The sequence below is a fragment of the Styela clava genome, chromosome 14 (genome assembly GCF_964204865.1).
Source record: "Styela clava chromosome 14, kaStyClav1.hap1.2, whole genome shotgun sequence".
Classification (NCBI taxonomy): domain Eukaryota; kingdom Metazoa; phylum Chordata; class Ascidiacea; order Stolidobranchia; family Styelidae; genus Styela; species Styela clava.
This window is the reverse complement of record NC_135263.1, coordinates 15,218,532-15,236,317: the sequence shown is the minus strand read 5'-3', so window position 1 is coordinate 15,236,317 and position 17,786 is coordinate 15,218,532. Positions and strand designations below refer to the sequence as shown.

The 17,786-nt window shown below is 34.9% G+C and overlaps 3 protein-coding genes across 4 annotated transcripts; 2 read left to right on the top strand and 1 right to left on the bottom strand.

Moving 5' to 3' along the window:
• Nucleotides 1-1,715: 1,715 nt before the first annotated feature.
• On the bottom strand, nt 1,716-3,140 carry LOC144431925 (uncharacterized). Its single transcript, XM_078119700.1, has one exon. It carries the CDS (start codon nt 3,138-3,140, stop codon nt 1,716-1,718), a length of 1,425 nt encoding a protein of 474 aa, XP_077975826.1.
• Nucleotides 3,141-3,491: 351 nt separating this feature from the next.
• On the top strand, nt 3,492-4,916 carry LOC120325912 (uncharacterized). The gene has a single exon (XM_039392088.2). The coding sequence runs from the start codon at nt 3,492-3,494 to the stop codon at nt 4,914-4,916; it is 1,425 nt and encodes a 474-aa protein (XP_039248022.2).
• A 3,031-nt stretch (nt 4,917-7,947) lies between these two features.
• Nucleotides 7,948-15,776, top strand: LOC120341454 (uncharacterized). Of its 2 annotated transcripts, XM_078119971.1 has the most exons (4): nt 7,948-8,222; nt 8,500-8,589; nt 14,631-14,857; nt 15,190-15,776. In XM_078119971.1, exons 1-4 carry the CDS (start codon nt 7,949-7,951, stop codon nt 15,376-15,378), a joined length of 780 nt encoding a protein of 259 aa, XP_077976097.1. In that variant the 5' UTR covers nt 7,948; the 3' UTR covers nt 15,379-15,776. The 2 variants fall into 2 exon arrangements, with proteins under 2 accessions (XP_077976097.1, XP_077976098.1); XM_078119972.1 differs by lacking the exons at nt 14,631-14,857; nt 15,190-15,776 and adding an exon at nt 8,801-9,081.
• Nucleotides 15,777-17,786: the final 2,010 nt, after the last annotated feature.

Below are 17,786 nucleotides of genomic sequence, written 5' to 3'. Positions count from 1 at the left end.
CTTGGAACACGTAAGGATTTCGGATATGTTTCAGCTACTTCGCTGATGGTTTGACTGGAGAATGGATCAAAAAAGTATTCTCTCAAGCGGTAGTTGCGAATTGTTTTATTAATGTCTGTTTGCAGTTGAAAGTTATCGAATCTGTCGGGAGTAGGACTAAAGCCAAGGCCTTTTTTTAGGACTTTTCGTTGTGACTCGGTTAGATGGACATTGGACAGATTGTACAAAGTTGAGGTCACTGTCGCGATCTCTCCTTTGTTTCGTCTTTTCCTCTTTCTATTGAAACGTCTATTTCTCTTTCGTTTGGTTCTAGTCAAGTTTGGCTGAGTTGATTCCACTGTGTTTATATTTATTTCATTTGATTTAGTTGGGTTTCCGTTTGTTATGACTGTATTCCTCATTTTTCTCATCCTTGTTCTTTTAAGTTTTGCCGTTAGATTTGTTCTGGAAATATCTATCATAAGTCGGATGGCATTCCAGATATCTGCTTTTATTTTTGCTCTTAGTTTATTTTCTATTTGTAACCTGGTATTAGTAATCTCATTTAAACTTGAACGACATTCCTTAAGAGCTTGCTTCGTCAATTGTTTTGAAAATTCTTTATGTAAATTTTGCCATTTGGTCAAGTTTTTCAGCGGGGTGGCACAAGTTTTCGGAGTGAATTCGAGTCCTTTCGGACATTTTCCAGTTACAACAAATTGCTCTAGGTTTAGCTTGTGGTGATGGAGTCGGGCTTCTTTCAGTGTAATTTTTCTCAAGTTGTTGAATTCTTTCTTGTGGTATTTGTATATTTCTTTCTTGCAATTGTTGTCGAGTCCAGAGTTAGAAGGATCCATTATGGATACAGAAGTCCCACGAATACAATAACATAAATTTGAGTTGGGTTGCGCGAGACTAACTTCCTATCTTTTCTCTATGCCTTTATGCTAGTGGATCCGTATGCGTATACTGCAAGGATACTGTAGCTGGAATAAACATGACTATTCTATTCAATTAAAGAGTCCAGCTGCACACTAACACAAATGTATTTCTGTAACGTTTCGTCCGACCAGAGTCAGACTTCCTCAGACAAGCAGTTTACAACAATGGCAAGAAATAAATTTGCTAAATGAATTTGAAATATCAAATCAAGTATGACGTAACAATGCATAAACATTTAATTTGCATTTAGCCGTAGAAGTAATGATGCGAAGATTAGAACCACAAATATCAGTGGAGCTCATTTCAGATGTAATCGAAAAAAAAAAAAAAAAAAAAAGGTTTTATTATTGCATTTACGAAAATGATGGGTAACTAAATGTAATTGAAATTATGGGCACTTAGAGAACCACGAGGAAGTAAACCAACATTTAAACATAAATCAAGGCTTAGTCTGGTGAGGACCAATTTCAAAATTAAAAAAGGTTTAAAAATTTTGATCTTAAATAGCGTTAAAATATAATATTAATTCATAATAATAATAATAAATTAACCATCTAGCATATTTCGAGTAGGACAAAAAATAAAAAATTAAAAAAATATCGCAAGCACATAACTCCAAGGTTTCGAATTATAATTAAACTTGGGACACTTGAAAATAATAGTAAAATAAAACGCCAATCAAGGGGCGAGTAATAATATAAACTTAAGAAAAAGAGTGATTGTTAAATTTAAATATTATATGACGTTGAAATGAAAATTATTATTAAATAATAATTCTTAGATGAGTCTACAGTCTATTTCTCCCGTGAATTGAGTCCTTGTGGTTCCAATGTTCCGAATTTGTTGATGTAGTATGCTTCTACTGTTTGGCGATAGCCCTGGTCTCTGAATAGTTTTTTTATTCCAGTTACTGAAAAGTCACTTATTGAATGTCCCAGTTTGTTGAAGTGTTCTCCCACTACTAAATCATATTTCCTTTTCGTAATACTTCTCAGATGTTCTGTTATACGATATTTTAACGACCTTCCGGTCTCGCCGATATACTGCATCCCACATTTCTTACAGTTTATTAGATAAATAACATTTTTTGATTTACAACTTATTCTTTCGTTAATGTTTATATGGACTCCCGTCACGTTCCCGGTACTTATTTTTGTTTCTTCGGAATATTTACAGGTGGTGCATACTTTTCTATTACATTTATAAAAACCAGATTGTACTTTCTGCGATATTACTGGTTGTAGTTTAGCTCTAACCAGTCTATCGCGTAATGTAGGGCACTTTCTATATGCAATTTTCGGAGGTTGAGGGAAAATCTCTTTTAGTCGTGCATTGTTGTCAAGAATATATTGGTAGTCCGAAAATATTTTTCTAAAGTGCGGTTGGTTTGGGTGGTAGTTGGTAATAAATGGCAATAGTTGCTGACCTTGTTTTGTACTTTTCGGTGTTAAAAGGTAATCTCTGTTCATTTCTTTTACCAATGTTATTGATTTGTCAATAGAAGTCTCTTCGTAATTTCGTTGCAGGAGATAGCGTTTCATAATTCCTGCATGCTTGTCAAAAAATTCGACATTTGAGCACGATCTTCTTATTCTTATGAAGAGTCCCTTTGGAATGTTTGCAGTAATATGTTTGGGGTGGCATGAGGAGGGTAAAAGATATTGGTGAGAGTCCGTGTCTTTAGTGTAAATTTCCGTTTCCAATTTGTTGTCCATGATATGGACTTTTACGTCTAAAAATGTAATGTTTTCCGTTGAGTATTCGAATGTGAACTTGATAGAAGGGTGTATTGAATTCGCATGGTTTATAAAAGATATAAGCTCGATTTCGCCGTGTGTCCAGATCAGAAAACAGTCATCGATGTATCTATAGTAGTATTGTGGCCTAATCTTGGCTGTTTCTAGAATCTCAGACTCTAAGTCTGCCATAAATATGTTTGCATATTTTGGAGCCATCTTAGTTCCTATCGCTGTCCCATTGATTTGGAGATAATGCTTTCCGTCAAATACAAAATTATTATTATCAAGAACCATATTAACTGCTTCTTTAATATATGGAATTTCCCGTTTTTCTGTGGTATATTTACTGAGATACTTCTCCACCGCTAAGATGCCATCTTTATGTGGAATATTTGTATACAAGGAAGTCACGTCCATGGTTACTAAATAAGATCCTGGCGGAATATAGTCAATTTTTTTCAGAATATTCAGAAAATCCATACTGTCTCGGACATATGATGGTATATGTCCCATATACTGTTGTCGAGTCCAGAGTTAGAAGGATCCATTATGGATACAGAAGTCCCACGAATACAATAACATAAATTTGAGTTGGGTTGCGCGAGACTAACTTCCTATCTTTTCTCTATGCCTTTATGCTAGTGGATCCGTATGCGTATACTGCAAGGATACTGTAGCTGGAATAAACATGACTATTCTATTTAATTAAAGAGTTCAGCTGCACACTAACACAAATGTATTTCTGTAACGTTTCGTCCGACCAGAGTCAGACTTCCTCAGACAAGCAGTTTACAGTATATGGGACATATACCATCATATGTCCGAGACAGTATGGATTTTCTGAATATTCTGAAAAAAATTGACTATATTCCGCCAGGATCTTATTTAGTAACCATGGACGTGACTTCCTTGTATACAAATATTCCACATAAAGATGGCATCTTAGCGGTGGAGAAGTATCTCAGTAAATATACCACAGAAAAACGGGAAATTCCATATATTAAAGAAGCAGTTAATATGGTTCTTGATAATAATAATTTTGTATTTGACGGAAAGCATTATCTCCAAATCAATGGGACAGCGATGGGAACTAAGATGGCTCCAAAATATGCAAACATATTTATGGCAGACTTAGAGTCTGAGATTCTAGAAACAGCCAAGATTAGGCCACAATACTACTATAGATACATCGATGACTGTTTTCTGATCTGGACACACGGCGAAATCGAGCTTATATCTTTTATAAACCATGCGAATTCAATACACCCTTCTATCAAGTTCACATTCGAATACTCAACGGAAAACATTACATTTTTAGACGTAAAAGTCCATATCATGGACAACAAATTGGAAACGGAAATTTACACTAAAGACACGGACTCTCACCAATATCTTTTACCCTCCTCATGCCACCCCAAACATATTACTGCAAACATTCCAAAGGGACTCTTCATAAGAATAAGAAGATCGTGCTCAAATGTCGAATTTTTTGACAAGCATGCAGGAATTATGAAACGCTATCTGCTGCAACGAAATTACGAAGAGACTTCTATTGACAAATCAATAACATTGGTAAAAGAAATGAACAGAGATTACCTTTTAGCACCGAAAAGTACAAAACAAGGTCAGCAACTATTGCCATTTATTACCAACTACCACCCAAACCAACCGCACTTTAGAAAAATATTTTCGGACTACCAATATATTCTTGACAACAATGCACGACTAAAAGAGATTTTCCCTCAACCTCCGAAAATTGCATATAGAAAGTGCCCTACATTACGCGATAGACTGGTTAGAGCTAAACTACAACCAGTAATATCGCAGAAAGTACAATCTGGTTTTTATAAATGTAATAGAAAAGCATGCACCACCTGTAAATATTCCGAAGAAACAAAAATAAGTACCGGGAACGTGACGGGAGTCCATATAAACATTAACGAAAGAATAAGTTGTAAATCAAAAAATGTTATTTATCTAATAAACTGTAAGAAATGTGGGATGCAGTATATCGGCGAGACCGGAAGGTCGTTAAAATATCGTATAACAGAACATCTGAGAAGTATTACGAAAAGGAAATATGATTTAGTAGTGGGAGAACACTTCAACAAACTGGGACATTCAATAAGTGACTTTTCAGTAACTGGAATAAAAAAACTATTCAGAGACCAGGGCTATCGCCAAACAGTAGAAGCATACTACATCAACAAATTCGGAACATTGGAACCACAAGGACTCAATTCACGGGAGAAATAGACTGTAGACTCATCTAAGAATTATTATTTAATAATAATTTTCATTTCAACGTCATATAATATTTAAATTTAACAATCACTCTTTTTCTTAAGTTTATATTATTACTCGCCCCTTGATTGGCGTTTTATTTTACTATTATTTTCAAGTGTCCCAAGTTTAATTATAATTCGAAACCTTGGAGTTATGTGCTTGCGATATTTTTTTAATTTTTTATTTTTTGTCCTACTCGAAATATGCTAGATGGTTAATTTATTATTATTATTATGAATTAATATTATATTTTAACGCTATTTAAGATCAAAATTTTTAAACCTTTTTTAATTTTGAAATTGGTCCTCACCAGACTAAGCCTTGATTTATGTTTAAATGTTGGTTTACTTCCTCGTGGTTCTCTAAGTGCCCATAATTTCAATTACATTTAGTTACCCATCATTTTCGTAAATGCAATAATAAAACCTTTTTTTTTTTTTTTTTTTTTCAATTACATCTGAAATGAGCTCCACTGATATTTGTGGTTCTAATCTTCGCATCATTACTTCTACGGCTAAATGCAAATTAAATGTTTATGCATTGTTACGTCATACTTGATTTGATATTTCAAATTCATTTAGCAAATTTATTTCTTGCCATTGTTGTAAACTGCTTGTCTGAGGAAGTCTGACTCTGGTCGGACGAAACGTTACAGAAATACATTTGTGTTAGTGTGCAGCTGGACTCTTTAATTGAATAGAATAGTCATGTTTATTCCAGCTACAGTATCCTTGCAGTATACGCATACGGATCCACTAGCATAAAGGCATAGAGAAAAGATAGGAAGTTAGTCTCGCGCAACCCAACTCAAATTTATCTTTGCATTTTACCGTAGATATTTTAAATATTTGTCAATATAAGCAAAAAAATGGCATTTTATTCCTCTGTATTAGTAATAAAAATAGTAAAATTTGATATGCATTATGCCAGGGGTGGGCACACCGCGGATAAAGTCAGTGGTGAGCTGTAGCCGGCGTTCCGATTGTTAGACATTTTATTATATTTGCGTTCCTGTTGTTGAAATAAAATCATGTTACAAAAAGCCTAGTTTCTATGGTAAACTTAGTTATTAATTTATGTTTTGTTACATCATAAATCGTAATTCTTTTTACATCACATCATGCAAATAATTAGTACAGTAGTAACGTGTAATAGATGTTTCCTCGACTTTTGACCTCATGGAAATTCATCCTTCACTTCTCTAATAATAACATTTGTATTGGATTACTATGAATATTCTTGCAATTCTTAAACAGACATATTTCAGATAATTCCTACATATTTCATTGTAGTTTTCGTCTCTATCTTAGGACAGAAAAACTTTCTGTAAACGTCCGCGTCGTGTTGTAAATAAATTACATTTTTGCGAATTAGGTGCGTTCCGGTTGTTACGATTTCCAGCTCATCACCGGATAAAGTATACATTTGGCAATCAAAAAACGAAAACGGGTAGATCTTAACAGACAAATGTTAAGAAACGTTGTCCGTTAAAATTGAGAAATATACAGGTCGTAAGTTAGATGACTCGGTCAATATATATATATATAAACTATAAATATATGAAAAACCATAAAGGTTATCAATGATAGCGGTGGTAAAATAATCATTCTCAAATTAAACACAACTGAAATATTTATAAATCTACATGCTCAAATATTAGAAATATACATCCTACATTTTAACAAAGAAGATACATGTTTTGCTACTAGCGATATAGCTATTAGTTGATTTTTAAATACAAGTTAGGAATTAAAGTGTAGTGGCACGCCTCAAAACAAGGGATTTATTTTTAAATTTTATTCTGTAGGGGGATTACTGGCTACAAAACTGGTAATAGGTTACTTCTAGAAACTTGAAACTAAAAAGTTGGGAGGCCAGCAAACCAGATGTAAATTCAGATGTTTTTTTCTGTTGATTGAACCAACCAAATAAAACGGAAATACAAAATATCTCATTTTATATCTCTGCAAAGTGACGTTACGCAATCCCGAGTTGCTTCGGCAAACATTTTTCAAATCTGCATGTATATCATATCGAGCTGATGACAGTTTGTCGAGAACTTCCATTTTTGCTTCAAATTGTGGTGCTGTTTGTGTTCCTAGAATCAAAACCAATACGGGCTGTTGTTGGGATGAAAAAATTCCAAATCAGCGTTTCATGTGCGTCAGTTACTTCTGATTGTACACTGATAAGGTGAAAGGATCATCAGACAAAAATAAAAAAAACAATCAGCTAGAGGGACAATATGAAAGATCAAGGACCTATTAACCTTAACTAACAAGAAACCATTAGTTGAAACCACACCTTGCGATGGAATTGAGGTTGCATTTGTCATTCAAGCAACATTCAGTTCAGTCAAATGAATAACGTTTGACACCGGCGATCTCAAGGTGCTCCAGGGAAAAGTTTTAGTCAATTTTGTTGTCAAGTTGACTTGAAATTTATACTGCTAAATAGCAAGCACTGGAAGTATTGTACTCGAAGCGTTATTTGCTTAAATGTCCAGCATTGAAAATGAAAAATCTTTGATGAAAGTTCAGAATGTGGCGCAAAATACTCAAATTTTGTATATATATATATTCTTATATATGTATACGCTTTAACTGCCCCAGCACATTGTCAAAGATTTCTATTCTAGGCACTCAGCCAAAATGCAATTTTGTTTTTGAAGACAGAAAAAGATTTCTATTTCATGCTCCCAGGCAAAATGAGATTTTGTATTTATAAAGACGCTGCAGCAATATTAAATATCAATAACATCAACAACATAATTGTTAAGGGAACTTGGATATTGTGTATTGAACTGCAGGTCCTTTCTCCTTGTTTACTTTCTACTTCGGATCCGTATGTGGTACTCACCACAAGGATGCTTGAACGAGGTAGTATTAAAGTGATAAGTAAAAATAATAATACCATGATCTCTTTCAACGTTGTTATTTTTTTGATTTGTTTTATGAGCATAATCCAAAAAATATATCAACAATAGATAGCTTTGCATCATGATGTTCCAAACACTGAGTCTGCTTTTACTTGTTAGCTGGTCCAATGCATTTGATGATACTCCAGCTTGTACGCAAATTGAAAACTTATTTCAAACACTTTGTGCCCGAGACGAGGCACATACATCAATCGGAACCGATACAACTCAAAGTTCTCCGGGAAAGAAAGGACCAGTTGGAGGAAAGGGTGAAATAGGGCGACCTGGACCCGTCGGACCACCGGCTATCGTGGATTACGAACGCATCGAAACTGAAATAGACGAGAAAATTGCGCCAGGTAAAATGGATTTTTTTCAGTCGGCGGTACGACTGAAAGCATTGACGATCATGAAAGTCAATGATTCTGCAGTCGAATTTAAAAACTTGATTTTTCTAAAAAAACCAATAAAAATGACGTTTGATTATATGACATATACCAATCTAACAAAACGAATTAAAATTCTGACTATTTCAATTGATTATTATCATAATGTTATAATACGTGCAAGCAATTTTGAATCATTTTTATAACTTGTTAGCTTCATCTTGCTCAAAAATTCTTACAATTCTTTCAGTTATCAGTCAATCAGCTTTGAACATCAACACCCTCACCTCTGTGATAGAAAAATTAGAGGAACGAATAAAGATTCTAGAAAGCAGACAAGGTATGAAAATAAACACAACAGCAATCTTTAAAACTAATATCGAGCTTTGTTTATGTAGACTTCGTTCAATGAAGAAGAGTCCAATCGAATATTTGTATTCTGGACAATTCGGAAATAGTAAACGTAAATTATTTCCCCTAAGCTTATGTCCGCTTTTCCGCCGACAACCGATTTACGTTAATTAACCCATGCATTTCCCTATATTATTCAGGGACGTGTGAAATAAAGTTCGATGAAAAATGCTACTTGGTGGAGAGACTTGATCATTTTGTGGCTGGCTATGATAAATTGGCTAGAATATATGCGGAACGGAATGGCTCACCAGCAAATATTTATTCCGAGAAACATTACAATACCATGATGCGATTCCTTCGAGCAAAAATATTGACAAAGAGGGATGTGATTGCCATATGGGTGGGAATGCGAACCAACCCAACTGTAAATATATTTCTATTTTTTGTTTCAATGAGAAATTGAAAAAAAAAATGTTGCTTGTATTTGTAACAAATTTTTACATTTCTCGAAAAAAAAGAAGACAACGTGCCTTGCGCATTAGATCCACATTTTGTAGGTTCTTCGTGACTCGATTATTGTTTTCTATTTGAGTTATATAACACGAGCGTTTAAACTTGAAACGAAAATACCAATTTAATAATTTCTAATCATATTGCAGGCATATCCAGGACCCCAAATGTACACTGAATAAAATCTTTCATAATTTCGCTTGCCGCTAGTTCCATGTCATGAAGTGATAACAAATAGCTTTGTTACAGGAAAAACAAGTTTGATTTCCTTTACAGACTGGAATCCTGACACTTTCCGATGGAAGTCTAGCTCCAGCGGTCGCCCCCCCCCAATAATTTCGCAAAAAATTTTAATACATGTTGTTTCCGCCTCACAAAATTATCATTTCCGAAAAGTGCGATAGTCAAGCGCAATTAAACGGTTAATAGTTACCGATATTATAACTGTTTTTTTTTTACAATAATGTGGACCAGAGCGCCTCCGGAGCACCTCACATTTTCGTGAAACATGCGCGCCCGCACGGGTAATACTCCGTCTTCAAACGCACCGCCGATCACGCGCCACGGTTTTGCACAACTAATTCATTTTTGTACAATTTAATATGGTTTTCTCATTGTCAAAATCGTTTAATAGTGTTATTGTTGGCACTTGCGAGAGAAGTGAAAGAAGCAAACTGTATTTCATTACAACAGTTAATTATTATCGCTAAAAAATTAACTAGATCTAAAGTTGTTATAAACAATTTTCACCGCTGGACGTATCTTTTCACGTTATGGATTTCGTGCAAGGCCCAGCATAATTTGCGGGCAAAGATCAAAGCATTTACTATGTCGAAACGCCTATTCGACTCTTCAGACCACAGAAACTATCTAAAAAAGATACCCCCCACCCCTTTCTGAATTTTCTGGAAAACTGAAAAAGTCGCCAATGACGCGTGCAATTGCCTTTTGCTAAAATCGCCGATTGTTTTCATCATTGTGACCTATTATTTAGGTCGTAAACGCCTTTACGTTGGCGTTTATCTTCTCTAAATCACAAACTTTCCACAAATTTGTGACACGATGAATATGATAATTATTTTATTTTCGTACAAGCACGGACTTATGAACCTAGCGAGAATTCTAATAAGTATCCATAAGTTGAAAAGCAGCAATATAAAATACTAAAAATAAAACTGTAAACAATATAAGTTTTGTTGAGGCCCGCGACAGTCTAAAAAACGCTTTTCTAGGCATCGAAAATCGCAAAATTTCGTGTGCCTACGGCACAAATTATGTTTGCTTGACCTTTAAGAACATTTCGGCACTAAAATCGAAACACGGTCAATTGTGAGCGGGATTTGCCTTTTTATCAATTACTTTCAAATTGACGTCGAAAATTTTCTTGTTAACATTAAACAAAGCTGAGAACGCGATTTTTTCCCGGTTTGTGATGATATATGAAATACCGGTAATTAAAGTATATTCGATCAATGTTTGTATTTATTTATGTATTTTTATTGTACTGAAATAACTTTTTTACGGATTTTTCGAAAGCTTTTATCTTTAAAACATTGCGATTGAGCGGAGCCAGTGTTACAAGTACATCTAAAATTTATCGAATTCGCAAAATAGCGAAAATACGGATCAAAAAATATATAAACGGGCAGTTTATTGATTGATTACTTTGCACAAGTGAAAAATCATTTTTCGTTGAAAAGGTCGGCTTCTTTTAACAAGTGGCGTAATCGCAGCGACTGTTCCTCGTGGATTTCGAGGCGGTAAATTCGTTGTTTTGATTTACTAGTATACTTTATAATTATTTTCATTGTATGAAGTAAAATTGTACTATATGGGATTTTATATCAGATATCGAGATTTTTGTAACGGCAATAACGAGTTCGGAAGATTGCAAAAATACGTATCAAAATTAAATACATCAGGCAGCTTATCTCATATTTTTATGTCCACATATCGCCGTGGTACTTTAGTTTAGTAATATTTTTATTTTGACGTAAGAAGTCGCAACCGCGAGTTACGTTGCACACAATTAAATTAATATATAAGGACATTTTAGAATCTCGTGGCTGTCATGGATTGAATATTTTACGCGACAGAAAAATCATTATACGCTTAAATAGGCGGCTGTTTTAACGAGCGCGTAATCGCGGTGCTTGTTGCAGACGGCAATGGGAAGTTCCGAATTGAAACAATTACCTAATACGACTTCTCAAATTTGTTATTTTCTGTTTGTTAGCAAGAGCCGTGGGCTAATTCTCGCGGAATTCAAGAGAATGGTTCAGTGACGCGCAAGTTCCGTGTCTAAGCGAAGCATCCTAGGTACTCGATATATGAGTAGCAAAATGACATTCTAATGCTTAGAGAATGACATCGAGGTGACGATACATGGCGCGGTGTTTTTCGGTAGGCGATCCAAGATCGCCCCCCTAAAATTATGGAAAGTGTCCGCCCCTGCCTTCTAGCAAACAATATAATCTTTACTCACTGAAAATTTAAAAAACTCACGTTTTCACATTATCGAGTAGAAATATTTCTTTTTTGCTCGTTCTAAATCCTTAGAGTTCGACTTTGGATGTTTATAAACTACCGGTAATTCAAAATTGATATTTTATTAACAACTTGCAGATTAAATATACATTTGGCAATATAAAATTCAGTTAACATAAACATGACAACATCGTCATAGTAGCATCCCGTGCATTATGTGAAATTTCAACTGTGTACATATATCCTGTGTTATTTGAACTACTCTTCACATAAAGATAGTCGCTTTTATTGGCCACGAAAGTTTTAGTTGGTTGAAGGTTATTACGAAAAATTACTAATTTCGTAAGTTTTGCGTGGGTTGCCTAGATATTTCCTTCAAAATTTTGAAAGTACCGAATTTTTTCGGAATTTCTCGAACATGCACGGGGTGAAAACGAAAAGGGGTCGATCTCAACAGTCACGTTTGAACAAACGCTGTCAGTTAAAATTGAGACATACCAGTATGCAGATCATAATCTTTTTCTAAAAGTGCGATAGTCGATCGCGAACACATATTATAACTGTTTTCTTACAACAAGAGAGCTATGCTCAAATATATCGACACGCAGCGCCACCTAATGGCAATAATTTTGATGACGTCCTAGCAAAAAAAAGTAATAGCCTTCTAGAGAAAATTTTTATCTTTACCCACTGAAAATTTCAAAGCAATTGGTCCAGTAATCAAAGAGAAAAGCGATTTCTTCAAAACCTGTCTAAAGACCAACAAGAACAACATAACAACAAAACGATCGCTATGCCCACTACAGCGCTTTCGGAGCACCTCACATTATTGTTAAAAATGCGCGGCCGCACGGGTAATACTTGGTCTTCGCAAGGTAACGCCGATCACGCCGTTCGGTTTTGCTCGCCCTTCCCCGTTCCACATTACGCCCTTATTCTCATCACAGGTCTTCTCACTTTGCACAACCTAATTCATTTTTGTAATAATTTAATATGTTTCTCCCGCTGCCAAAATCATTCAATAGTGTTATTATCGCCACTTGCAGGAGAAATGACAAAAGCAAACAAACTGTTTTTTATTACAACAATTAATTAATATCACTTAAAGCATTAAATAGGTTCAAAGTTGATATAAACATTTTTCCTCGCTGGACGTATTTTTTACGTCATGAATTTCATGCAACGCCCGGGCATAATTTGATAGCAAAGTTCATAGCATTCAATATGTCGAAACGCTTTTTCGACTTTTCAGACCGCATAAATTATCCGAAAAAGATAACCGTTTTTGTGTTCGAGGTACTGCATATATGAGTAGTAAAATAACAAGCTAATACTTAAGAGAGGGACATCGAAAGGTTATGGATGTTTCCATAGCACTGATTTTCTTGTTTATTTCCGTAACAATTGCAAATCAACAATAAGTTAACAATGACGTAACAATTGGAATTCATGCCGCCGCTCAGACACTTCTTTCTCTCAGACAGATATTCAAGCTTGGTTGTGAACATTGCCTCTTTTTAGTAGTTTTGCGTGTTACTTGTCATTTTTTAGTCGTATTTTCAAAAAATAGTTGTAAACCAAATAACTCAATTGTCATTGTTTCTTCCGAGATATTTTAGTTTAGTTACAATAATCAAAAATTGATACCGAATGCTGCGATTGACTAGCCTAAAATTAGCTATCAGTACCTGTATGCGGCACGTGGTTTACTGTGGTTTACTTAAATAAAAATAATAGTTTTGGGCATGTGAGCCAGTTTGTAAGAGCTAACTCTCCAAAACACTCTCAAAATCAATGTTGAAAATTTTGCAATGATAAAGTATAGGGAGAATCTCAGGGGTCAAGGGTCGGGGAAACGTCCACTGTTACCTAACGATACACGACGCGGTGTTATTTTTGTTGCCGATCCAAGCATCCCCCACACTTAGTTTACTTTCATCTTCTTTCCAAATTTTGAACTAAAATGCGCGTGCGTAAGTGGATATGCTAACTTTCAACTGTTTACTGGAAATTGGAATCACTCGAAATACGGTAAATTCCGAAATTAAATCTCTTCGCGGCACACCAATATTCATTCCGTGGTACACTGATGTGCCGGCACGGTGGTTGGAAACCACTGAATTAAAGTGTGGTGTCACGCCCCAAAATTAGAGGTTTAAAATCTTAGGATCATTGGATGCAAGGAAATCACTAACTACAACACTGGTAAGAATTACTGAGAGTTGACATGTACCACCACATTATAAAGTAGTAGTGTCAGTACTCTGGCAATTTTATGATAACTTGAAATTAGTGGTGTGATAATCGGAGCGACTGGAGTACTTTTCCAGCCACTGCCCATAAAAGACGAAGCTTACGCCTCGAAAAATTGTATTTAAGTTGTACCTCAATGCCATTGTAAAAGATGTAAAATTATTAAGTTTTAAAACCACTCCGTTTGCAGTTTCGTATTATAATTTTAATGCAAATGCAAAATTTAGATATCAGTTATTATAGCAAACGATTAACAACGTTCAGCGTACATAGCACAACAAAATCTGCAACAATATAAAATCATACAACTATAAAGTTTGTCTGATGAAACCCATATAAGCCAGAAACCCACAAAATTTAGCATTACTAACCCTAAACTGAGATAAGCACACTTCACATCGAAAATCCTAGGAAGCAGCTGAGCAAAGCCCCGGATGTAGGACCATAATTCCAAGACCAAAAATCAGTGTGCCAAAATCAGTAGACCATAAAAAATGCGATATTAGGCTAGCGTGAACAGTGATAGAAAAATTAGAGGAACGAATGAAGATTCTAGAAAGCAGACAAGGTATGAAAATAAACACAACAGCAATCTTTAAAACTAATATCGAGCTCTGTTTATGTAGACTTCGTTCAATGAAGAAGAGTCCAATCGAATATTTGTATTCTGTAATATAAATATAGTAAACGTAAATTATTTCCCCTAAGCTTATGTCCGCTTTTTCGCCGACAACCGATTTACGTAAATTAACCCATGCATTTTCCTATATTATTCAGGAGCGTGTGAAATAAAGATCGATGGAAAATGCTACTGGGTAGAAGGTATTGATCATTTTGTGACTGACTATGATAGATGGGCCGGAATATGTGCAGAACGGAATGGCTCACCAGCAAATATTTATTCCGAGAAACATTACAATACAATCATGCGATTCCTTCGAGCGAAAATATTGGCAAAGAGGGATGTGATTGCCATATGGGTGGGAATGCGAACAAACCCAGCTGTAAATATATTTATACTTTTTTTTTAAATGTTGCTTGTATTTGTAACATATTTAAACATTTTTTGATAAAAAATAATAATATTACAACCTGCCTTGCGCATTGGAGCCACATTTTATAGGGTTTTTGTAATTTGTTTATTGTTTTCTGTTTGAGATATATTAAACGAGCGTTTAAACGAAAATACCAATTTCATAATTTCTAATTATATTGCAGGCATATCCAGGACCCCAAACGTACAATCTTTCTTATTTTCCCCGGCAACCAGTTCTACGTCACGAAATGACAAAAAAAAATTGGCTAGTTACAGAAACAACGTTTGATTTCTTTACAGACTGGAATCGTGACACTTTCCGATGGAAGTCGAGCTCCATTCATGAAATGGTATCCTGGATTTCCCTCTAAACGTTCGGATCATACGCACATGACAATTGTTCAAAGAGCTCCATCAAGTTCTGCCAGCATTGGCATTCACAACTACCCACCAACGTCCACTCGAGATGGCGTATTATGTGAATTATAGAGCAATAACAATGCTTTGGATAATTCTCTTGGCATGGAAATACTTTGTATTTTAATCTAATTCACGAACGCTAGACACAGTAAACGATTAAAGCAAGGTTTTTTAAAACTAATACTTCAGGAACCTTATTGGAATGGTTCATGAAATACATTCAAATATATTAAAATATTCGATTCTATTTTTCTTCAACAGTTTAGAATTATAATACACAGACAATCGCAGACTGCTGCAGTGATTGCTTCAAAATATCAAATAATAATTATGGTTGCTACTAGTTTGCATAAAAATACATCAATCTTTCAAGCCATATTGAAATATCACAAGAGAGGGAGATTTCAATATCACAAACAAAGTCAACACTATGACAAATTTGAATAAACAGCAAAATTATTCAATAATTGATTGGTTGATCATCATTTGTGAGGGTCAGTATATGCAGGGCAGATAGGGTCTCCGCGGCCTCTGGCCCAAGTGCGTATGATGTATCGAAGTAATCATTCAAAAATAGCATCAGCGATCAAATCGGAAGAAATAAAAATAGCAATTTAATATTTTAAAATTATTACTGCAAGTCGTGATGTGATGTTAATAGGACGTTGAAGTTTATGAGTCCCGATAGGTCCAGGTAATTGAGACAATTATCAAGAATTTTTACAATTATTTATAATAGGTTAATTGAGTTTTATGATTTAAATATTTCGTGGACAAATACTGGTGCAAATGCCATGCATATTGAAACTTTATTTCTCGAACTTGAATTGGCTCTGCGGAAGACTTCGTTGCTGAGCCCTAACTAAGAAGGTTATATTGTGAACCCGGGTGAAATAAACTAAAATATACTAATTCGAGTATTTAGAGTTCAAAATGTGTAAATCAATCTGTAAAATATTGCAAGAGTTTGCAATAATTTATTAGACAATATAGCGCACATCACAAAAGAGACTTTATATACCGATTCAGTACACCATTGAAGATTAATATTCATATATTTATTTTTGCAGTTTTGACCTATGTTCCCTATATTTATTTTTACAGTTTTGACTTCTGTTCCACAAGGGACAAATACATTGTGACCCCTAACCCAAACAGAACCAATAAATTTATTGATCACTTCTACAGAAATGAAAATTTATTTATTCATTTTGTTTACACTTGAACTTCTGCTTGTGCATGATTGTACCCAAAAGTTGCGCAAAATTGTTAATAACTAATACGCGCTCAGGACGGGCCGGATACAATGAATCTTTTAATATCACCGTGTCATTTTCACCTTCAAACCAATACGGAACAGGTATTCAATGTCTGGAATGCCTACCCAAGCTAAACTAAGTAAGCGATCGACAATTTTGCGCAACGGATACAGGTTTGTCTCTCCTGCACAGGACAGCAGTTCCCAAATTTTTTGTTCGTGTGGCGCCAAATTATCGGGGAAAAACGGCCCACTTAGGCTACACACCTGCATGTTTCCTTTTATCCATATTATAAATGATATAATCAGCTGATAAAATCAGTTCAAATAATTTAAACCTGAATGAATTTAAAATCAATCGTATATAAACGGTTTGAATAAATAGACTTTACGTCAATTGGTAACGTCAAACTCTAATTCCAATCCCAAGCCTATTTTTAATATCATTGAGCTGTTCCAAGAATCTTTACGGCGTTGAAAATGATATTTCGTGGTCAGACTTGCTGGTGCTAATATATAATAAGGTCAAATCTACCACACGTGATGTCTGCCTTTAATGTGGATCTCGGACGTTACCTGGTTAGGCGACGTATGGCGGTAGATCTCACGCCATAGTAACACCGACTTGCTTTTTGTTAAATTGTTTCAATTATTTGCAATTTTAATACATACAGTATGTGGGGAACATGTACCGAATATAAAAGAGCTCGTTGGCAGGGAAGTGTACATATGGACTCATATGGGTGAATGCACAAAGAAGTAGTTCTTATCAGGCGCATTTGAACAAACGATGTGAGTTAAAATTGGAACAGTACAGACATATGTTAATCACAATTGAGAAGATTCAGTCAAATATTCATAACTATACAAGTTGACGAACCGTGGTAAAATAGATCGTTTGCAAATTAAACTAAACATTCTCAAATTAACTAAACCTTTATACTGTTAATGGCTCTGTTTCTCGACTGTGCGTCTATATTTGTACTATATACTGTACAATTAATAATTACTCTGTTTTTGTTATTTTATCATTTATACGACATTGCGTCATAGTTGTACTTAAATATTCTAACCGAATTTCCGTGCAAGCTGGATGTGATAAATGTTTTCCTGAGCATCGACTTCCTTGTTTACATCGTGACACTGGCCAATCAGCGAGATGCAAAAGTGACATAACAATATCCCTTTTCGCATTCGCTCAGACACTTTTCTCACTCAA